This window comes from Prunus dulcis, chromosome 1, assembly GCF_902201215.1.
Source record: "Prunus dulcis chromosome 1, ALMONDv2, whole genome shotgun sequence".
Classification (NCBI taxonomy): Eukaryota; Viridiplantae; Streptophyta; class Magnoliopsida; order Rosales; family Rosaceae; genus Prunus; species Prunus dulcis.
The window spans coordinates 13,601,322-13,625,591 of NC_047650.1; the positions used below are offsets into that span (position 1 = coordinate 13,601,322).

At 36.5% G+C, this 24,270-nt stretch overlaps 1 protein-coding gene across 3 annotated transcripts; it reads left to right on the plus strand.

Moving 5' to 3' along the window:
• The first annotated feature begins 6,466 nt into the window (after positions 1-6,466).
• Positions 6,467-24,040, plus strand: LOC117626910 (DNA repair protein RAD50). 3 transcript variants are annotated; one of them, XM_034358713.1, is made up of 25 exons: positions 6,467-7,051; positions 7,133-7,308; positions 8,714-8,828; positions 9,799-10,027; positions 10,219-10,397; positions 10,490-10,660; positions 12,055-12,159; positions 12,249-12,356; positions 12,458-12,669; positions 12,824-12,916; positions 14,167-14,294; positions 15,369-15,483; positions 15,647-15,776; positions 15,882-16,091; positions 17,586-17,794; positions 18,066-18,267; positions 19,224-19,393; positions 19,482-19,806; positions 20,872-20,997; positions 21,079-21,131; positions 22,886-23,036; positions 23,120-23,182; positions 23,256-23,389; positions 23,473-23,601; positions 23,728-24,040. In XM_034358713.1, the coding sequence occupies exons 1-25, from the start codon at positions 6,674-6,676 to the stop codon at positions 23,765-23,767; spliced, it is 3,951 nt and encodes a 1,316-aa protein (XP_034214604.1). In that variant the 5' UTR covers positions 6,467-6,673; the 3' UTR covers positions 23,768-24,040. The 3 variants fall into 3 exon arrangements, with proteins under 3 accessions (XP_034214604.1, XP_034214620.1, XP_034214611.1); XM_034358729.1 differs by lacking the exon at positions 7,133-7,308 and having other exon boundaries at positions 6,875-7,051; XM_034358720.1 differs by lacking the exon at positions 6,467-7,051 and having other exon boundaries at positions 7,191-7,361.
• Positions 24,041-24,270: the final 230 nt, after the last annotated feature.

Sequence of the window (24,270 nt, forward strand, 5' to 3'; positions counted from 1 at the left end):
CCTTCCTGTTACAATTACTTTTAAAACTTCCCTTAGACTCCTGCCAAAAATTCGGCAGAGTCGCCCTTATAATTTGTCCAAACCCAAAATCTTCCACCTGTCAAACAAGCAAATAATTTCCACACAAACTGCCAGAATAACTCAAATAAACGATTCTCAACTCTGGTTCTCAGTTCCAACCAGATATCAGAGCAATTTCTAAATATTTACAAGACTTTAAGAATTTACAATGAAATCCTACGTTTTGTGGTGGTACGGAAGCTGGGAGAATGGCCCGGGGTGGATTCCTTCGCACTTCTACGGCCTGGGGGCGAAAAACAAGTTTGAAAATGTGAGTGGACAAAATTAATGTTCTTGAAACAGTTTATAATCATAATAATCCCCATGGTAAAAATAACTTGATAAGTAAAGCTAAAGTTCAACTGTGTTTAATATAAGGTATTCATCTATATATATATATATATAAATGTATGTATATAAATTCGTAAAACTGAACAATTATATGGAGATATAAAACATGCACGAATATTGAGAAAACTGATATAAAATGACTGAAAGCAATAGCTATATAAAAGTACTCAAATTCCTTTAAAACTACCACCTAATAGTACCCCTGTAAAATCCGTCAAATCCCCTGGCAGGTCTCGGCGACACAAAGTCTATCTGGGCCGCAAACTGGCAGGATTCAAGGGACTATAGTCAGCCTGATCCGCTGGCAGGTCTCGATGACACAAAGTCGACTCGAGCCGCTCTGGCAGGATTCAGGGGACCATAGTCAGCCTGATCCGTAATCCTGGCAGGTCTCGGAGACACGAAGTCAGCCGAGCCGCAAATCCTGGCAGGTCTCCGGACACGAAGTCTGCCGAGCCGCAAATCCTGGCACTCACGGTCCGAACGTCCCCGAAACTCGTGAGGCAATGTCAAGTGCACTGACAGAACTGTAAATAGACTGGATGTCCTAGACATCGATCCATCTGAGGGTAATCACCAAATAAAAAGCGGGTACATGATGGTCTTAACTAATTTACTATAGGAAAGTCTGATAAATAACTGTAATCTCAATTCTGCTGCTATTTCTGTTATATAAATCTCAAAGTCTGTTGTTCGTATAACTTTAACATGTTCAGCTAAGCAATATAAAAATAAAGATAGTTTACGACATCATTCAAGCTCGGAAAAATATGCAAATCTACTTATTCAAGATCAAATAATGAAATTTAATTATAAATATCATTTAGAAAAGAAAAGTCCACTCACTGCTGGTCCGAGCTAGCTGGACCTTTTGAAGGTCCCTCCTGTGGCTCAGTCGGGCCTCTGGTGCCTGATTAACTATGAATATTAAATTAATAAAATTGCTCAATAAAAGAATTAAATTAAACACCCTGCCCCCGGCTCCTAAAAATGCGTGCACTCATTTCAAGTTACTCATATGCCCACTTTAGCCTTTCAGACAATCAGAACTGCCTTGAAAGACCTGAAGCTGTACTAAGCGATAAACTGTCAGACCTGCCGATCCGGAACTCCGTGGGGTCCACGATCTCTGATGGCCAATCTGGGATTCTCTAAAGGTTTCTCACGGAGAAAGACCCACATCTTGCGAGTTTGGTTCGAAACGGACGGTTGGATTAGCCAAAATCGCGTTATCACTTAAAATCCAAACCCTAGCCCCAGGGTTCGCGATTTCGGAGTATCCGGGACTCCGATTCGTAATCCGTCGAATTCTACACGATCCTGAAATCATGTAGAACAACATATCTGAATTTGGGTGTGATCCAACGGCTCGACGACACTGCACCCAGGGATCACGCAATATGGAAAATCCGTTCGGGGATCAAACGGACTCCAAATCGAGATCCGCGAAATCCTAAGCGCTCGTGACAACACGAGGATCCCAAAACTACACAGAATTGCTACTGTACCCTCACCCATGCACTGCCACACGCGCCGGCAGCTTGGGTGTCCAAAGCGATAACGGGTTGCCGGAAAAACTCAAAACCAAGACTCCAAACTCCTATCCTACGTAAAACACCCCATTTGGAGTCACTTTTGTTCTTGGACATACCCCAAAAAGTGGCCGAAAATGGCCGATCATTGTGGCCAAAGTTCTACCGATTTTCAATTCGAAAATCGAGTGATCTAGAGGTAAAATCGATCAAAACCCATCCATCCATCAGTTAGAGCACGAAAAATAGGTGAGAAACCATACCTTACTTGAACAATTTGGCGGAGAATTGAAGGAGAACGAAGAGCTTGAAGATTCGAATGAAAACCGGCGATTTTCTGGAGATTCCGGCGAACTCCGGGTGGCCAAAGGGCGGCGATGGGTCAGGTCGTGACGGCGAGGGTGTGGCGAAACTGTTGGTACCAACGCCGGAGATCGGCGTGCCCTGTGGTGGCCGCTGTCTCGATCGGAAGGGAGGAGGGTGGCGCGGGCTGGGTGCGACGGGAGGAGAGAGAGAGAGGAGAGAGAAATGAGGAAAGAGAAAGGAGAAAATGGATAAAAATATTACTTTTTCTAAATTACCGTTTTGCCCTTCGCAATATTTTGACCGTATTTTCTTCGTTACAACTCCGATTCGAGTCTACTCCGTGTCTACGGACTCGTTTCACCGTGCTCTATGCAACGGCGTAAGCGGAATTACCAAATTCCTTCTCGGTCAAAAAGTCAACTTTTTCCCTATTAAATAATGCGAGGGCAAGATCGTCTTTTTGCTAGAATAATTTAATCCTAATTTTTAGATATTTTGTTTTGGGTTATTACACGTGACACTGGGCATACTACTTCAATGAAAACGTATGATGTTGAACAATCATTGCAACCCTTTGTTGATGAAGGTCATCATCAGAATCATCATCGAAGAAATTTTGTATAGCCTTCCCATATGAATTCATTGTAAGAAGGAGAATGAAAATAAAGGAGATTGTGTGTTTCATTGGGCTGAATAACTCTTCTTAAATAGAGAAGAGGATGAGGTTTCAAATGAAGATGATGTTATTAAAAATTGTGTTCTCTTTCTCTGTAAAACTCTTATTCAAACCTTTAAAGATAAATAATATATAAAATAAAACTTTAACGGTAAAATAAAAATAAAGAAACAAATAAATAAGTAAAATAAGTCAAGAGTAAGAAAGCGAGCCTGGTACAGTTAAAGCATGTAAAAGACGTTGTCCTAAAACCTTTGTAGCCTCCATACGTGCAGGTATTGACGGTCTACAAGACTCTAAGATGCGACCCCAATAAGTAAGCTCAAGGTCCTCCATGAGCATGTTCACAGTCGGATAGAAATCTCCAATTCACAGATCCGTTGCCCAAAAATAATAATATGGAAAGTAGGAGAATAGAAAAATCAAATTGTGGTGTATTTCAAATGTGAAGGAGGAGTGGCTTTTTATGGGCATCCAACGCTTGTGTTCACCCGTTTTATGTTTATTCCTGTGATGGTAGGGTAAAGTTCCCCATTGCCTTGAGAACCATTGACTGGTCAACAAGTCAACTTTCTTTAGTGTACGAGCGTGTCACTATTAGCGATGAAAATCCTAACATACTTCTTAAAAATAGATAACTTGCGCCTCAAGTTACTGACTTCTAAACAAGCGATTGTGAATTTGGGTGAGGAATATCTCCTAAATAAGTTCTTTTCTTGCCTCAGACTGGTGAGTACTTTATAATTTTTCACAGTATAGAACTGGTAGTTCTGACCAGAATAAATGATGAGAAAACGAACTGATTTTAGGCAGAACTGCATTTTACAAAACTCAAAGGGGAAAAACCAACTCTAGAAAGACAAAAAGAAGGCTGGATTTCCATTTCTGCCTGGATAGATGCTTTTGACCCGGGCTGGACTGGGTATGCCTGTGCTGGACTGGACTGTCCGCAACTCAACTGTCAAGTTTCAGCTATAAATCGATACCGAAGTTCGAGTTTGGCAGAGCTTTAATCTATTTTAAGCACTGGAAGGCTTTTTGAACTGGCAGAATTGCGGTCTCTTCAGTCTGAAAGGGCCAGAAGTGGCTGAACTCAAGGATTGTTGAGCTGGAACTATACTGTGGTATCTGTTCTGCTTGATCAGGGCTCTCTATAAATTTGTTGAGGTTTTCATATTTGTGAAACCCGAACTCTGTTTGGTTTGGCTTTTGCTGAACCAAATTTCTAATGAGAGAAATATCATTTTGTCTTTGATTGATTTTTTTTATTGTTTTGATTTGTTCACCTCCTCTCATATTTATAGGAAATGCTGGAGTGAGTTTTTGTTTTTTTTGTTTTTGGGGAGGACATTTCCTATTGAAAGGGGCGATAGCATATTAAACTCACACACACAACACGGATGCTAGGATTCTAACCCAGGACCTTGCCTGAGGGAGTAAAATGGGCGGCAGATTGTTCTAAAAAAAACAAGATCTTTTTGTTCTTAATGTTTAAAGAAAAGAGAAGTTATCTTATTCTGGAAAAAATAAAAAAAATAGACTCTCAATAGTCAGTTCTAAGTCAATCACTTCCTTGCTTTTCTTTAAAAGACAACCTAATCTCTCTGCTCTTGTGAGATTTCAGTATGCTGTGATGGTTAGTTTGATTTTCCAGATGAACAATTCCCTACACCCTACTTGTCTCTTTAGAAAATATAGCATGCTTATCTCTTGGAAATGGCACCTGCTCTGGAGCAGAATTTTTCTGAATATAGAAAAGGAATTTTGATCTTCTTTTGACTAAAAAGATTGGAGAATTTTTCCTGTTTTTAGAACCTGCATTCATTAACTCCTTAGCAACCCAGTTGAAATTGCTGACTTTTCAAAGTCAGGAAGTCACATGGGTTTGCCTCTGTTTTGGGTTTTTCTCTTCTTCTTTTTTTCATTTGATCATGTCAGGCCCATTTTGAGTTTTGGAACTTGTGAGCTGATTTCTTTTTTTGTTTTCCGAAGCCCAAGTTTATTTTCGTGGGTTGACAGGTCCTGGGCTGGGTTGGGCGTGCAGGTTTTTGGCCAAATCATAAGGAGAGTGCTGGTGGTTGTCCAAAATTGATATAGGTTTTTTGATATTTGGACTGGGTGTGTCAAATTAGGCCAAAACAACTTGTAACCTCCATACACATTAAACAAAAAAAAAAATTAAGGCAATGAATAAATAAATAAAAACTGAAAATCAAACAATTGTAACTCCCATTATAAATAAAAGAACACAACCAAAAAATATTAAAACAAAATTTAAAAATCAAAATCTTAAATCTTAAAAGTCTTTCAAAGAACAACAATGATAGGAAATCAGGATAAAATACAAATGAATAAGGAGGAAGAGAAGAAATAATGGCAAAATAAAAAAACGAGGTGGCTTACATGTCTGATCATAATTGAATGAAGATAGGAAAAGATATATATAGATAAGGGAATCCGATAAAGTGATATTGACAAAGATGAGAAATGGTTCATAATATGATTTAAACAAGACAGTAAGAGATAAAAGGAATCCAATAAACCGAGATGGACAAAGATGAGCAATGGTTCAGAACATAATTAAAACAAGATAATAGGAGATGGTGAATGGTTCATAAAATAATTGAAGAAGACAAGTGAAGGTGGGCATGGGTTCATAAAATTATGATAAAGGAATCTAGTGAAGTAAAAGTAAAAACCAATATACTCATCCATTTGACTATAAATATTTACCTCCATATGCAACCTAATCAACCATACCAATGGAACCTAACAATGAAAGGCAATATCATACATTTGATTGGGGATGCCTCCATCCTAGGTGCAATCCACCTCCACCTCCTTTAATAATCAAGAAATGCATTGAACAAGTGTTCTTGGTGTCCAACTTCAGTCGAAGTTTATAAATTTGAGCTCATAAGCAGTATCCAATGTCCAACACCAAGATAATCAAAGGAAAATTTGTAGTTTGTAAGCATGACAATGACACAATTCATTTATCAGAATATAAAGAAAAAAATAAAAGGCAGTTATGGTGATGGCTTCAATGAAATATTCAAATTATATCGGGCATATGCAAAAGTAGTAGCTCCAGGAACTATAGATTGGGATGATGTAGATGATGTGACCGCATTGCAACTAACCAAATAAGTCAAGTTGTTCAATTTGTTTTTAATATAAGTCGCATGGTGCTTGTTTTTACTTTCAAAGTTATGAAATAAAATACCAACAAAAAAAAGTTATGAAATAAAATGTTGTTGAATGTTTTTAATTTTAAGTGAAATTATATTGTATTTTGGATTTCGTTATTGTTAAAATGTTCATAAAATTAAATCATGAATGTTGAAACAAAAATAATATCAAGAAAAATTGATGACAAATAAAATTAAAAATTAACTATTTTAAAATAATTTAATAAAGTTGCAAATTCAAATTATGGGTATGTATTAGAGGAAAAAACATTCAAGTTTAGAAGGAAATTTATATGTCAAAATTTATGGTATAGATCATTATTTCAGAATAGAATAAAATAAAACAAAATAAAGCGGCCCTTGGGCCATTCCATAGGTTAGACTCGGCCTGTATCTCTGTCCCGCCCTTTCCACTGTGATTTCCCGACTCTCTCTCTCTCTCTCACTCCGAGAAGTGACAATTCTGTCTGTGTCTCTGTGTCTCTCTGTTTCTCTGTTCTTCGTCTATGCATGCATGAGTAGAAGAGAAGAGAAGACAAGTACAGAAGCTAGCGAAGATGAGTACGGTGGACAAGATGCTGATAAAGGGAATTCGGAGCTTCGATCCGGAGAACAAGCACGTCATCACCTTCTTCAAGCCCTTAACCCTAATCGTCGGCCCAAACGGCGCCGGAAAAACCACCATTATCGAGTGCTTGAAGCTCTCTTGCTCCGGCGAGTTGCCCCCCAATGCTAGGTCTGGCCACAGCTTCATCCATGACCCGAAAGTTGCCGGCGAAACCGAGACCAAAGCCCAGATTAAGCTTCGATTCAGAACCGCAGCGGGTAAAGATGTGGTGTGCATTAGGTCATTTCAGCTTACGCAGAAAGCCTCGAAAATGGAATTCAAAGCCATCGACAGTGTCCTTCAAACCATTAATCCCCACACCGGAGAGGTATTTCAATCAGAACTTCAAATTCTTGTTGAATATTCAAATTTTGTTTTGTGTTGTTGATTCTTTATTTCCGAGTTGCAGAAAGTTTGCCTTAGCTATAGATGTGCTGATATGGATAGGGAAATCCCTGCTTTAATGGGTGTGTCAAAGGCTATTTTGGAAAATGTTATATTTGTGCACCAAGATGAAGCCAATTGGCCTTTGCAAGATCCTTCCACATTGAAGAAAAAATTTGATGATATCTTCTCTGCTACCCGGTATTGCCGTTTGTTCCCACAACTTTTCTTTCTTCTTTCTATCCATTATTGAGGTAAATTTATATATTAATATTTCATTCCATGTGTGGCCTTCAATTGTTTGAGTGAAAAGACTGTGTTCCTTGATTTTGTGAAATGATTCAGGCATGGTTCTTCTTGGTTGTTTAAACATGAAAATTGTTACACGTGACGTGAAAGTGAACTTTGTGACTTATAGTTAACGTCTGTCCATAATTTTGCTAATGGTTGCTCATAGTTTGTTTCTATTTTTCCTACTCAGCCACTAAAAACTCGGCCACTAAAAACTTTTAGGAATTTTCCGAAGCAAACTTTTCTCTTTTCTCCCATTTCTTTTCTTTTGTATTTACCCTATGAAAATGAGAAATAGAGATGAATTAATGAAAATTTTCCTTTTCTTCGTTGATTTATTGAAGCTCAATAAGTCGGAATTTGGGACTCATTTTCTTCATTTGTTCTTCTTCTCATCTTTCTCGTCCTTTTTCATTCAACCTGATTTAAGTTCTATTGAGTTCACAACCAGTATTAGTTTTCCAGAATAAGAATTCTAAAAACTTGCTTTGTAACAGTGGTTGTTATACTCTTAATCTTTTGAGAATGTACCTAAACAACCTGAGTTCTTATACTTATTTTTTTATCTTAATGTCAGCACTTTATTGCTCACAAATTTCCTCTATGGTTGACCTATTTTATCTTGAAAATTGGCCTCTCCCACCTCTGCAAATGAGTCACTTGGAGATTAGAGGAGCCACGTTCATAGAAGCAAGCAGACTTTCACAGTACTTAATCCCTTCAGATGTTATCCGATTATTTCGTCAGTGAAGTACTCTCGTCATTAATTTCATTTTAAGATAGTTGTAAACCTCAGTTGGTTGAACTCCAGGAACCCAATGATTATTTGTGTGTGAAACCCTCTCCCCAAAAGATAGTTGTGAACCACAGCATAAAAGAAAAGAATAAAAAATTAATAATGGATGTTTTAGGTCATGCCACTGTGCCCCAAGATTGGATCTCAGATTGATCACATGCTCTGGTACAGTTTTTTTCTTTTGTGTAACATGCACTTGATTTTTTTTCTCATGCATGTTTGCATGACTTGTGATATCAGATTATGTTCCTCCCTTGTGTATGTGTGTATGTAATGTGACTGAGTAGATTACCTGTTCCCCAAGACGTAGTTCAAGAAACCTGTCTGCATGTTTTGAGTCCTGTTCCTGTGAGCTGGTTGGTGTTTGCTTAGAACATCTGAAATAGCCTTAACATATTCATAATTTTGCTTGAGACTGCTGCTAAGTCTGCCAGTGCTTACTGTAATTTGTTTTCTTTCTTTTACACTTTGATGATGATTGTTCAAACTTATCAATCATGGGCATCTACTACTTATCAGATATACCAAGGCGTTGGAGGTGATAAAAAAACTTCACAAGGATCAAGCTCAAGAAATAAAGACCTACAAGCTAAAATTGGAGAATCTTCAGACCTTGAAAGATGTTGCATATAAGGTTCTTGTACTCCTTTATTGTGATAATTCTAATATGCGAACTATGAATTTTCAGGGTTTTGTCTTCCCTTGCTTCACTGCACATTTTAAGAAAATTATGAGTTTCATGTATGCCAATTATAAGTAGGATAGTAGTTTCTATGTGCAAAGTCGTCTGTCGAATTAACCCCAAGGCCAGAAACTTTCCTTAACAAGGATGTTCCCCAGTTCTAAATTCACCTACTCCATGGGGACACCCCTTGGCATTTTTCCCTATAATGATCTGGTATGTGGAGGACCATGGGACTGCATGTGCATGAGGATTAGTTTGATGCTGAAAAGTCAATTTTATCTTAGATTCCTTAAAATGATAAGCAGTCAAATGAATTGTTTGAGGAAGAGGCTTAATGTTTTTAGTTAGATATGGTGCATAGAACAATATAGTGGGGTGGGATTATATTCTGATTATTCCCCACAGGAGTAGTTATTTTTGCGATATATCATCACCTAACATGGCTACCATTAAATAATGTCTCGTGTCTAATTGCCAATAAGTATCTATAACTATGATTTGAATTTACTACTTGATGTATTTAAAAAATGAGGTCCCTTGTTTTCATGGGTTTAAGGGACACCCTTCCGGGCCCACCATACATTGTATTTCAATGATCCTATATTTGTATCTTTTAGGTATTCATTCAAAGATCATCTCTGCAAAAAATACTTGAATCCAGAACCATTTGACCACTCAAGTAATGATTGTCATTTTGGCGTTTTCTTGAATATCTGATATAGAGCATGAAACTTCATGTCATATCGCGCTTTTTTTTTTTTTTTTTTTTCTTTTGGTGGATTCCTTATCCACTTGCTTGTTTCTTTGTTTATTATCTCTTTTGAATTTACTTAGTTTCTACTATATATATATATATATATGTGATATATGTAAACTTTGTAGGGATTAAGTTTCTGACATGATGTTTCGTGCTTTATAGCTTCGGGAGAGTATTTCTAAAGACCAAGAAAAAACAGAATCTGTGAAAAGTCAGATGCAAGAATTGGAGGGAAGCATCAGAGATGTGGATACTAAAATTCGTTATACTGAAGCAACACTGAAAGATTTGCGGGAGCTTCAGGACCAGATATCGATGAAGACTGCTGTAAGAAGCACTCTCTTTAAGGAGCAGCAGAAAAAGTACGCAGATCTTGCTGAGGAGAACGAAGGTCTATAGCTGCCTGCCAGTAGTAGGATGCTCATGAGACATTGTTTTCATTTAACAATCTCTGGTTGATTTATACTTGTTTTCACTTTTGCTGGTGTTCCAATTTAATGTTATGTTTATATGGAGGACTTTGTTGGTTCTGCCTTTAGGGGATTTGACCTCTATTCTTGTTTGTTCTTTTGGATGGGTCAGACACTGATGAAGAATTGAAGGAATGGAAAACCAAGTTTGAAGAAAGGATTGCAATTTTGGAAACTAAAATTAGCAAGTTAGAGAGGGAAATGGAGGACACAGGGACCAAAAGTGGAGTCCTTAAGAAGACACTAGAGAAATCTATATGGGAGATTAGCAAGCTTCAAACCGAAGCTGAAGTAAGTGAATTACATATGTTTTGATATTCTCAAACTTTATCCAATTTATGTGGAAAATGGTTCTATTTAAAATCTTTTATTTTTGACTTCAGGTTCATAGGTCCTCAAAGAGCGAGAGAGATTCTATCATTCAAAACTTTTTTACAAGGCACAATTTAGGTTCTCTTCCCAATCCTCCCTTTGATGATGAAGTTGCTTTGAACCTCACAAATAGAATAAAGTCAAGGTTACTTGAGCTCGAAAAGGATTTGCAAGATAAGAAGGTGACTTCTTCCTTTTTTTTTCACCCAGTCATCTTTTTAATGTTAATGGATGAAATCTTTTGATTCTTTCCACCTATATACATATGCACTTACTGGAAACTTGGAATCATTATTCCTAGCAGAAATGTGTTTAATTTGTTTCTTCGATATTAGGATATCCAACATTACTGGACCTAGTATCTAGATCCATTGAGTTTGGGGTTATACCAACAAATGATTATCAAATGATTATTCTTTGATAAGAGAAGCTCACCTTTGGCTCTTGGTAGGTGTGGCCTTCTGAAGCTTGTATCCTACAAGCATGCCTTTGCGCTAATGACTGCTCCAAGCAGTCAAACAGTACTTTCACGCTTGTATGGGTCCACCAAAGTCTTGAAATTCACTATAATCAACACAGGAAATTGGAAACACAAGGATCAAGCTTTGGGGTTTTGAAGTCTGCCTACGTAATTCATAAAAAATGCTTCCAGATATCATTGAATTTAACTAATTATCCCTATAGTGCTTTGTGTTAAATTTACTTTTGAAAACTCATTAAATGCGTTGGTTGGTATTTGGTAAATGGGTAAGGCCATTTGTGTTTTTATGTGTGGTAAAGAGACATACCCTTCTAATAAGGATATTCCCTATTTTTCTTGACCCTCACATATCACAACTTTATCCGCTATAAAACAAAGGCTTTCGGTTGTTTCAGGAATAACTCATAACTATTATAATAATTGTCATTAAAATTGTTTTTGCTAATAAGTTCAGCTCCCATTACTTCACCAATTTTCTCTCTTCTTCTTCTCTCTCCTTCTCTCTTTCTCTACGTTCCATTCTTTACTTACGAGCCTGTGTAGTTCTCACCTCTATCTCCAAAGGGGCTTATGCGCTCCACTCGCTGCTTACTAAACAAGCCTTGGAACAAATGAGCAAAGCTTTCAATTTTGTGGCTTCCCCCCTTACACCTCACCCTGCTTTTTCCTTTCCACTTAGGCTTCCCCTGTTTGGGGGATTAATTGATTGGATACCCGAGAACCATAATCTTTCCTAGGAATTCCTTGTTTAACTATCCAGCAACAGAAGGAAAAGAAAGCCTTTTCTCTTTCTTAGTTTTCTGAAGAGACTCTTTTTCAATTATTTTTTATAAGACTAAATGATTTATTTTAGAATTGATTAAACTAGTATTTTATAGAGTAAGCAATTTGTCAAGCACAATGTGCTGACTGTTGGGAATATGTATAGGATCTTATCTGTGTTTGTATATAATGTATGTATTTTCATACTAAAGTGTTAACAAATTTACCTTAAAGTGAAGTAAACTCACAAATTTTAAATTGTACTGGGTCCTTTTTTTGTTTGTTTTTGTTTTGTGTCTTAGAAGCACTGACTGAAAAAGGATGTTATTTCAGAAATCAAACGAATTCGAACTCAAGACAGCATGGGACCGCTACATGGATGCAAATGGTCGTTGGAATAATAATGAAGCTCAAAAGAAAGCTAAAAAAGACATAAAGGTTTGCATTTAAGAATGCACACTAGATAGCCTCCCCAAATGTGGTTTTCTCATGTTTTATGTATCCTTTCCTAATTGTGGTTCATGCAGAATGGCCTTTTAAAACGCATTAAGGAAAAGGAAAATGAACGTGATTCTTTTGAACTTCAAGTTTCAAATGTTGATCTTTCTCACATTGATGAGAAAGAGAAAAACATGGTGAGGATGATGTTGCTTTGTGGTCATGATTGGGATTCAGAATCTTAGGTTTAAATAACGCGATTAAGATACATGGAAGTAATTTTTCTTTGCCATTGCAGTCGATTGAGGTTGAGAGAAAGAAGAACCAGCTTGCTAGACGAGAATTTGAATCAACAATAATTCAAAAGGAAAGTGAGCTGTATAGCATTGGGCAAATGATTAAGGTTGCTGATCGAGAAAAAAGCATTCTGGATCTTGATTCGGAGGACAGAGTAAAGCTGTCTATAAAGAAGACAGAATTGGAGAATCTAAAAAAGAAACATAGAAAGATGTAGATATATTCTGTTTGTCTCTCTGTCTCCGTTACTCCACTCCCCTCCCTCCCTCCCTCCCCCCAGCATCCTCTCTTTCTCTTTCTCGCTCTTGTGTTATTCATCATATATTCATGTTCAAAGATTATGATGTTTCTTTGTTATTCTTTCCAGAATTGATGAATACAAGGACAGAATTAGAGGAATGTTAAAGGGGAGGCTTCCTCCTGAGAAGGATTTCAACAAGGAAATCACTCAAGTCTTGAGGTTGTCCCGTATTTATTTTTTATTCTATGTCATGACATCTTATGAAAAGTCCGCTTTTGTTGTGACCCCAAATGTGGAATCATAAGATTGAGTGTGCAAAATGTTTTATCATGCAATTGGATTTCAAGCCACATTTTGGTTGTTTTGCTTCTGGTGTCACATGTCAAGCTATATTCAGTGTCAATGAATGTCATTTCCATTCCCTTTTGGTGTTCTTTTATTTATTTTTTTATGCTCCAAAGGCATAATAGTTTGTCTTTATTTCCTTAAATTCATATAAACTTATACTGCTTTTACACAACAGGCAGTCTATTACAGAGTGCCACACACACTGATAATGGTCTTTTCAGTGATTATTCCTTTTGTTAACTCAACTTATGCCATTATCATGATCAACTTGTCAGAACAACTTCCATGCATTTTTTTTTTTCTGAGACACATATTGAGAAGATTTAGCTACTTTTGCCATCAGTTACTTGACTCTGGTTAGACACTTGAGGGGTGCGCTTAACAGAAGGTTGGATTGCAGTGGAGGAGTAAATATGTTTGGCATAATTAGTATATAGATTATAATCAGCTGTTGATCGTATTTCGGGAATATCAGTTCTAAGCAGAATGATTTATTGTTTGAAAGTCAGTCTAGCCTGTGATTTGTGACAGGGATTTTTCATAGTTGGGGGTTTCAAGTTTCAACCGCAACTTGACAATTGCTTCAAGTGTGAGGTCATAGTATGATTAATGGAAACTTTGGTGTCTCTATGCTTTTTGGGGTTAACTGTTGTGAAGTCCTTTGTACCATGTCACATTTTCAATGAAACCAATGTTTACAAACAGGATGCGCGAAGGTGATAGTAGCTATCTTCATCAGATACAATGTGTATGTTTCTAATACGTAATTGTCAGTATTATGAGAACAATTGATTTATTTCTACTACGAACATGAAAAATGATTACAGAAGCCTGAAACCTCATCATTTCATGATACATTGATAGTACATGTAGTGCTATTGCTAGATGTGTGGTTTTCTGTCATCATCTCAGATTCTAGTGCACAGCCATATATGCATTTATGGTTTCTGCCAATTTTTGTACTTTGTAAAGACAAGATCAAGCAACTGAGTTTTGACTCTCAGATTTTAAGCCTTGCTTCATCTCATTTGAACTAAAGATTTTGGATTTCTAAGGGGTTTCAAGATTTTTGTTAGAGGTTTTCATTGTTTGGGGTCTGTTTCAATATGTTCATATTCCAGGGCTGCTACCAAGGAGTTTGATGACTTGAGTGCCAAATCTCGCGATGCAGAGAAGGAGGTGAATATGCTGGAAATGAGAGTACAAGAAGTTAACAATAACCTCTCCAAGCATCGTAAAGATATGGACTGTAAGTACTTTATTTTTCAAGGACATAGAACATTGCATGATGATATTTATGTTTGTGCTTAATTTCCAGATGTGATCGTATCTCATTTATCCAACTATTGTATCTACCTTGCAAAACTGATTACACACATTGTTTCCTTTTTACCAATTGTCGACCTTTAAGACTGGCATGGCTGGTGTCAGCCATCATTTCCGTTGTTTCCTGCTTATTTTGCACAATGTTTTCAAAGGCGTGGGCAAGGAGCTCCTCAAGGAGAGACAGTCAGAAAATGCCATGGGTGTAGGGCTGTTGTGCGGAAATCTGGAAAAGCGCACACCTCGCAGCGCTTTTGCGCGAAGGTGGAAGAGGCATAAGCCTTTGATGCCTGAGAATATAGGGCCCCATGCCACCTGATTTTGAACCCAGCTCCTCTTCTCACCATTGCATATTAAAAATACCCAGCTTCTATTTCTCCTTCATCGCGAACCCAATAGAACCATGTCAATCATAGTTTCTCTGATGGGTTAATTGGATGAGAGAAGAAGAATCAGATCATCATCAGATCTGAGTAACCCATGCAAAGAACAAGAAGAAGACAAGATGAAAATGAAAAGAAGATGAGGAAGACCAAGAAGAACTAATAACGTGCTAAGTGTACTGGGCAGAAGATATTGGCTTATTGGATGTAGCCCATGCTACTTTCTAAAGCCCAAAGGCTGCTGCCCACTTAGAGGATATTTCTAATAAAAACTGCCAATTCTAAATAAATTGAAAATTTAACAAAAAATGCTAAACTAAGTATTTGCTACTAAAAAGATACATAAAAGTACTAAATAAAATAAGACTCCATATACAAGAATGCTTTGTAAATTAAAACTGTAATACCAAAGCTTAGAATAAACAGTGTCAAATACAAAGTAAGGGTATGTGATACTAAATTTTTAATGTTATACTTGTATATTTTATTTATGTTTTCTTATTATAATAATTTGAGGCTTGAAAGGCTCATGCCTTGCCTCTGAAAATTTTGGTTTCGCAAACTAGTGCATTCCATTGAATCATACACATTGTTCTTTACATTCTGTTTTAATGCAGCAAAAAGGAGATATATCGAATCTAAACTTCAGGCCCTAGATCAGCAATCATTTACTGCTGATTCCTATCCCAAAGTTTTGGATTCAGCTAAGGAGAAAAGAGATGTTGAGAAAAGGTTCATTTTCTTATTTTTACATACTAGGCTAATATTAAATAATAACTAAATGCATCTATATGTTATCTTCAAAAAAATAAAAATAAAAATAAAATAAAATCTATATCAACATGTTCAGCATATTTCCAATTTTTTGATTCTGCATCTGGTGTCTCGTCTCTAGGAAATACAACTTTGCAGATGGTATGCGACAAATGTTTGATCCTTTTGAAAGAGTTGCCCGTGCCAATCATATTTGCCCTTGCTGTGAACGCCCCTTCTCTCTCAAAGAGGAAGACGAATTTGTTAAAAAGGTTGGAATACATCACTTATTCACATTTTCTAAGCAGGGTGGATTGGAAATATGAATTTTTTACGTACCTTGCTGAATTGGGCTAATGTTTTATGGTAATTTACAGCAAAGAATGAATTCTGCAAGTTCTGCTGAGAAAATAAAAGTGCTGGCAGCAGAGTCCTTGAGTGCTGACTCGTTTTTTCAGCAATTGGACAAGCTCCGCATGGTTTATGAAGAATATGTTAACATTGGAAAGGAAACAATCCCTAATGCAGAGAAAGAACTACGTGACCTTACTGAAGAGATGGAACAAAAGTCTCAGGCCCTCGATGATGTAATTATCTTTTTGGGTACACCTTGCTTTTAAATATCATGGTCAATCCCATTTATTGTCTGGCCAACTCTCAAGAAATTGAACTTGAAAAATGAAAAATCATTCTATGAAATACTGCTACCATTCTGCATATACTTGTTGTATATCTACTCATTCATATTGCATTGCATGAAAAACAAATTACATGGTTAGTGTGTTCGGCTTGATAATGATGTCAGATATTGAATTCGTAAGTCATGTTGTATAATGTTTGATATGCAACAATTCTTCACTGAATTAGTTTTGAATGAATTTTCTTAAGTATGCATCAATTATTTCATCCTCTATAATGGTTTCTTTTCTGAAAGCATTTTCTTTCTTTGAAAACCATGAAGAACATGGTAGTAGTTGTGCATGTGGATGTGCTATTGCTGCATTAACTGTTTATGTCAACGAATTTCTGAATAAAATGAATATTGACTTTTGTTGCATATGGGTGTAGTTGGAAGGTTATTGACTTTTTTACATAAGGGTGTAATGCATCAATTATTTCATCCTCTATAATGGTTTCTTTTCTGAAAGCATTTTCCTTCTTTGAAAACCATGCAGAACATGGTAGTAGTTGTGCATGTGGATGTGCTATTGCTGCATTAACTGTTGATGTCAACGAATTTCTGAATAAAATGAATAGACTTTGTTGCATATGGGTGTAGTTGAAAGGTTATTGACTTTTTTACATGAGGGTGTATATTAAGTTATTAATTAGAACAACTTTTGAGTTTGGACTGACAGATTGGATTCAAGGCCTTGCAAGCACTACTTTGAACATCAAACACCTCTCCAAATCTACCTCCCTCATTTATGCCTTGAATTACCCTCAAGACTTGTAACCATCTCTATGCTTTGAAACAAAAAGCCAACGACTTTTGCCTCCTGAATGCTATGACTAAACCATTACATTCAAAACTGGATCAACGCTGTGAAATTTGCTAGACCATTACTGCATATGGAATCAAAACATTGGCCATTATGTACGAATCTTTAGGTCTTCATTGCTTTTACTCATAGTCCGCTGCTTTGACTTATTTAACATGACCTACTGTTGTCTCATGGTCCATTGCTTTCACTTTACATTGTGCTGGCTATTCAGCTAAAAATATCCAGATTACGATTCCGACTCCCTGCAGGCCTTGCATCACTTGGTCACCATGCTCTGGTATCCATGGGAGCAGTTTTTAGAGCGACAATTAGATTAATGACCGGGGGAACAGGATAATATGTCCGAAAGTCATTTACTCAGTTCCTTCTATATGTTACCATCCTCTCATTCTCATTTAAGTTATGGAACTTTGTCCATAGGAGAAGGGCTAATGAGTTGAATGTAGGTATTATCACTTGGATGCAGTAATAGTTTGTCCACAAGTTGTTGAATGAATTCATAATTTTGAAAGACATTTTTTTATCTTTTGTATGAAATCATTTTGTTTTAAAGATCTTTTTGCTTTTCTTTTGTAGGTGCTAGCTGTTTCAGCTCAAGTGAAGGCTGATAAGGACTCAATTCAGGCCCTGGTGCAACCCATTGAAACTGCTGACAGACTATTTCAAGAAATACAAACATTGCAGCAGCAAGTTGATGAGTTGGTGTATAAGCTTGAATATCAAGGGCAGGGTGCAAAATCCCTGAAAGATATTGAATCGGAGCTGAATGGTCTGCGTAGTAGAGAGTATAACTTCTAACTATCTACTCATCATTTGGTAACTTGTTCTTGTTATCAGAATATTTGATCAAGAAAAGCTTAGCCACTTGGGAATGCACCTTGACATATATGTCCATTATATTTCTTTTCCTTTGTCTCCGGACTTTAGCTTCATATTTTCTTATAATCGGACTCTTGTTGACACCCTCCAATACTAAATTAATTCTACTTGACAATTTATTTTTATTTTCTATTTGTTGTAGTTATATCCTTTTTTTTTTTTTCTTCCTGGAAACAGGGATAATTTGCGTGATGAACTAGAGAAGTTAAGGGAAGAACGAAGGTACATGGAAAATGATTTAGCAGACACTAGAATACGGTGGCACAGTCTAAAGGAAGAAAAAGGCAAGGTAGCTAATATCTTGCGTGATGTCGAAAGGGTAGAAGCAGAGTTGGATCGTTTGACTGAGGAAAAGAGTCAAGTTGATCTTGATGAAAAGGTTATTTCATTATCTTTGCAAAAATGGAAAAGCTGGTGGGGTTCCAAGGTTTTACTTAGAGAATATCTAATAAATAAAAGCACATTGAGATGCAGAGCCATAAGCTGTGGCAGAGAAACACTATGCATGAAAAATTGTTTGGAAATGCTGCTTGGTGACACTCTCTTTTGACTTTGGGGTGCTGAAACCTAGAGCTGTTACTATTGTTAGTCCACACTACTGGACTGGAGGATCTTGGGGTTAAAGAAGTTGCTTTATGTTACATGTATTTGAAAAAAATGTGTTTTTAATCTTCTCTTGCACTTGTTCAATGCTAAAGGCATAGGTGGTAGATGTAGTTATTTGGAGTTAATAGATTCGCAGGAAAGAAAAAGAGTTCATAGATTCACTACTTCACTACACGTGCCAAACTTATACTTCTGTATCTTGGTGTCTTTTCTTGTCCTTTTTTATTAGTACAACTGATTTACTTGATAAAGAAAAGTACATACATATCTAGCAAAGCAATGTCGAGTATATTCTGGCGTTATTAGTTGTTCATAAGTCTTATAAAACAGTCAAGTCAATATAAAGTTATTGTAATAGGACTTATGAATTCTGATTGTCGCTGTGGTTGCTTGAATGCGTTTGGCAGAGTTTAAATGCAGATGATCAAAGTTGTTGGGAAAAAAAAAAAGTTTGCTAGAAGTTGTGGCATACATTTTGACTCTGTGGATTGCTTTATTTTTACACATTCATATGCTGGTCTACTAAATTTTATGAGAATTTTGATTGTATAGATACAACGATGGGTTGGATAAGCAACATTTGTAGTGGATATAGGGCTTTACCATGTTCAATAACAATTCTCAACTCTTGTTTCTTACATTTATCAAGTTTCTCTGTGTTGTTTCCTTATGATTGAAGTTTTACGGTTTCTATATTGTAATGTATCATGCTTGTACTTAAAATTTCAGCATTTGGAAGAGGCTCATGGCCCTTTATCAAGGGAGAAAGATGAATTACTTCGTGACTACAATAACTTAAAAGTTAAACTTGATCGCGAATATGAGGAGCAAGCTGAGAAAAAAGGAAAATACCAGCAGGAAGTTGTGGCACTACTTGCGCTTATTTCTAAAATTAAACAGTAAGTTTTGACTTTTGAGTTGCTGGTTTTAAGGCTCTTGTATACACTTGATTGTTTCTATAAACTTTTTTTTTTTTTTTCCTACCAGGTATAATGATGAAAAGAAAGGAGAGAAGTTGCAGGAACTGCAAGTAAATAAATGTCTATCAGAATCTCAACTTCAAAGTTGTGATACTAGAAAGCAGGAAATTTCAACTGAATTAGACAAAAGCAAAGAATTAAAGCGGAATCAAGATCAGTTAAAACGAAATATTGAGGATAATTTGAATTACAGGAAAACAAAAGCTGAAGTAGAGGAACTTTCCCATGAGATTGAATCACTGGAAGACAGAATTCTGAAGATTGGTGGGAAATCCAAAATTGAAGCTGAATTTGGAAAGCTCTCACAGGAGAGGGAGAGGCTTCTTTCAGAGGTATTCATAGTTCTACACATATCATTCTTTGTTTCATTGCTCCTGAAAGCATGGCCAGTAAACTTTAGGTGATATTCATCTTACTTACATGGACACTTGCTAAAGTTTCTTGTGAACTAACAGAACTGAATTTATTTAAAAGGCGGAATGAAAAGAAAATTTGGAAGTGTAGTAGATATGCTATATGGATATGGTATCTTTCTGCATTGTGTACGTTTTTATTTTAAATTATAAGATTTTACCTTCATTTATAGTCTTATTTTGCATTGCCTTAATTTCCTAACCTTGCGTTGCCCTTTTTGTGTTGCCTTTAATACTTTCTTTGGTCAAGCTAAATTGTGACGTTTTAGTGCATCCTTGTTTGACTGGATCTGATGTTTTCCATTGAAATAGCTGCCTTGAGAAGTGTACTTGTCTAAGAATGTTATTAGGAAGAAAGATTCTATTGTTCATTGGGGTGCATGTTCAAGTAATGGAGTGACGTTGAATAGTTTGTTGTTGCTGAGGAAGTTAGCCAACTCATATTCTCTTCAATCAGCTTGGGTTATGTTGTGCCAAGTATGCTTTTAGAGATTTTTCGTAGTGAGTTATGCATAATTGGATCTGGGTTCCTTGAAGCAAACGGTTTCAGTTTAGATCGCATTTGAATGGAGAAACAAGGTCATGCTTAACAGCTCAGCATACTAGCAGGCCCAAAAACACTAGTATTTTTTAGATAATAAAAAGAAATTAGGGAAAATTTAAATGGATCTATCCTTAGAGTTATTTTTCTTGATGGTCAGTAAATTATGATCTCCATAATTATATTGCTTTCACTTATCTGGGATTTTGAGCATATAAATGAGATTGTAGGTGACTATTCTAGTCTTGATTTTAAAATTATACGAAGACACTATGAAATTCAATAGCTCAAAATAAAACCAATAAGAGTTGTTGTTACATGTTCTGAAAGTTTACAATTTTATATATTGCACCTCTGGTAGAATCTCCTCTTTGTTGGTTCACATCCATTTTTCTTCTTATTGAAATTACAAATTTTATTTATAAAATTATTCGTTTTGGCAGTTAAACATTCATCGTGGAACCATGTCTGTTTACCAGAAAAATATTTCAAGGGATATAAGTGATCTCAAACAGGCACAATACAAGGAAATTGACAAGCGGTACTTTGATCAGCTAATCCAGCTAAAGGTATGACATCTTTATGAAGCAGCAAATACTTCTCCTTACTGCTCATATCTTACTATTATTATCCTGAATATTTTATGACAGACAACTGAGATGGCAAACAAGGACCTGGACAGATACTACAATGCGCTTGACAAGTGAGGTTCTAGAACTAGATTTTAAAATTATGTTTATCTATATATGAACCTCCGTATTTTTCTAATATAACCAAAAAAGAAGCCCAACTGTCGATTCAATAGTCTGTTTTTAACCAACAAATCGTTCGCTATTAATTATTTTACTATTATTATTACTACTACTATTATTATGTTTATGTTGTTTATGATCATTATTATTATTATTGTTGTTGTTATTGTTTTTTTTTTTTTTTTTTTTGAATAGAAACATTTTTATTCAAATTGTAAGGATCAAAACAAGGGCATTTAGACTGCAGATAAAAGAAAACACTAGCCGAAGAAACAGACACAAGGCCACTCAACACCTAACTAACCAACCAAACATAAAACAGCCCCTTAAGATACTACGGCTAGCAGATTGCGCATAATTGAAGGATAGGGTACATCCTTAAAGGCAAGGGAAGTTGATGCCCAAAGGGCAGCCCAAAACTTCACTCTATCCCATATCTCTGCCACTCCCACTCCCTTATAATCCTCAAAAATTCTCCTGTTACGTTCCAGCCATAGGTTCCAAACCACTGCCTGCATCAGACTACCCCAGAGAATTTTTGCCTTCTTTCCCCTTCCCAAAGCATCAATTCTGATGGAAAAAAGTTCAAAGCAGCCTTCTGGTATTACCCACACCGTGTTAACTTCCTGCAATAATGTTTCCCACAACTTTAGGGAGAAAGGGCAATGAAGAAGGAGATGGTCCACGCTGTCCCCAGCCTTATTACATAGAGCACACCAGTGAGGGCTAATGCACAAATAGGGACAACGTCTCTGTAATGTATCCCCAGTGTTTAGTTTTCCTAGCACCGCTTGCCACACAAAGATCTTAACTTTCAGAGGAGTTTTGGCCTTCCAAATTTGGGTGTACGGGGGGAAGATCTCCCCTTCACCACAATTCTGAATATGAGAACAGAGAGAATGACAGGTGAATAGACCAGAGGGGTCAAGCTTCCTTACTATGATGCTTCTTCTTACTGTTTTTGCTACTATTCTCTGGTTTCTTATTTGCAGTTCCATAATGTTTAAATGACTATTTATTGATAAAGTGATCACTGTTTGCTTTATTTTCATCTACTTAATTCCCCTTACAAAAGAATCCAATTATTACTCTTTAGTTATAATAAGAAAAAGATAGAGAAAAGAAAACTGCCCATTGGCCGCCTAATTATCCGGCATGCCACATATTACACCTGCTACCAAAATTTGCATAATGTTTTCTTTTGCAAAAACACTCTAATATATCTTTAGTAGTTCTTCTATTTAAAAAGATAGAACATGACCAGGGAAACTTGAATGTTCTAGTTATATGTTATTGTCATATTGAAGCTTTGTTGGCTATCTCCATTTAACAATCAGAAAATTTGCAAAATTTGGACCAATTCCTCATCTTAGTTTTCCATTAATAGGTATTATGCGTGTACATATACAAAAGGAAAGGATGGATTTGCAATAACGTGTCGATAACATGTCAACAGTCTCTACTGACAACCTGTTGATAACCTGTCAATATGTATTTGTTCCAGTAATTAATCTCTGGACATTATTGACATGTTATTGCGAATCCGTCATTTAATAAAAGATGGACGTCTTGCAGAGAGAAACACTAATATATACACAGTACATATAATTGGTGCAGTCAACTGATGAAATCTTTGTTGCATGCATCTTCTTTATAATGTTATCTCTGTTCTGTTTTTCCTTTTTCCTTTTTCCTTTTTCTTCAGAGCACTGATGCGCTTCCACACCATGAAAATGGAGGAAATAAATAAAATTATAAGGGAGTTGTGGCAGCAAACATACAGAGGACAAGATATAGACTACATATGTATACATTCAGATTCTGAAGGTGCTGGGACTCGTTCTTATAGCTACAAGGTATGAATGTTTTCCTTTAAACTTCTCACACATCCTTTAATTTCCCTAGCCATTCTCACGTTGCTGACACTGCATAATGTCAGGTTCTCATGCAGACCGGTGATGCAGAGCTCGAAATGAGAGGAAGATGCAGTGCTGGTCAGAAGGTAAGTGATCTTTGAACGCATTACTTTACGTATTAGGAGAAATGGAAAGCTGAAACTTGGGGTTTGTTTTCAGGTCCTCGCTTCCCTTATCATAAGGTTGGCTTTAGCTGAAACTTTCTGCCTCAACTGTGGAATACTAGCACTAGACGAACCGACTACAAATTTGGATGGCCCAAATGCAGACAGTCTTGCTGCTGCTCTCCATAGGTATGAAGAGACTAGTTCTCATTTGAGACTCCATTGCTGGATATTAACTTAAATAAAATTTCCCATTTTCCCTCTTTCTGCAGAATTATGGAGGACCGGAAGGGCCAGGAAAACTTTCAGCTGATTGTAATTACTCATGATGAGCGTTTTGCTCAACTAATTGGCCAACGCCAGCATGCAGAGAAATATTATCGGGTGGCAAAGGACGATCAGTATGGCTAATATCTTTTAATCTACTGCTTTGATTGTTTTTCCTTTTTCTTTTCTGTACAAGCTTTTGTTTATTATATTGTGTGACCCTCAAACTTCTCCAACTCTTGTTTTCTTTGTTTTTCCAGCCAGCATAGCATAATTGAAGCCCAGGAGATTTTTGATTGAAGCTCTCTCAACGAATGTTTTCTCCTCTAGTTTCTTCCTGTAAATCTAATCAAGCAGCGCACTGAAAACTCCGAACAAGAAATCCACAAGCTCAAAAATTCTCCGTTGTATGTGACCTACTGTGGAAAATGTAAATAGAAAATTGAAAAGGTATCTGGGTTTAGTCTAAATATTTTGAAATCTTGATGGCGGGATCTATCCTAATATTAATATTATTGTTCTTGAACTTCCAACCTGATTTTCTATAAGCAAAATCACTATTTTGATGGTTGAGAGTTCTTAGGCCCCGTTTGGGATTGTATTTTTTCGACAAAAACCTGTTTTACTTTAAAGTTAAGCAGTTTAAGATGTTTGGTAAAAATAAAATATCCCGATTATTTTAAAAGCAGTGGCTTTTTGACAGTAGCTTTTAAAAGCAGGTTCTGGGTTGCTTTTCAAAGTTGCTTTCAAAAGAAGCAGAGATTAGAGGTGAGCACGGTTCGGTTTGAATTGGTTTTTGCTTC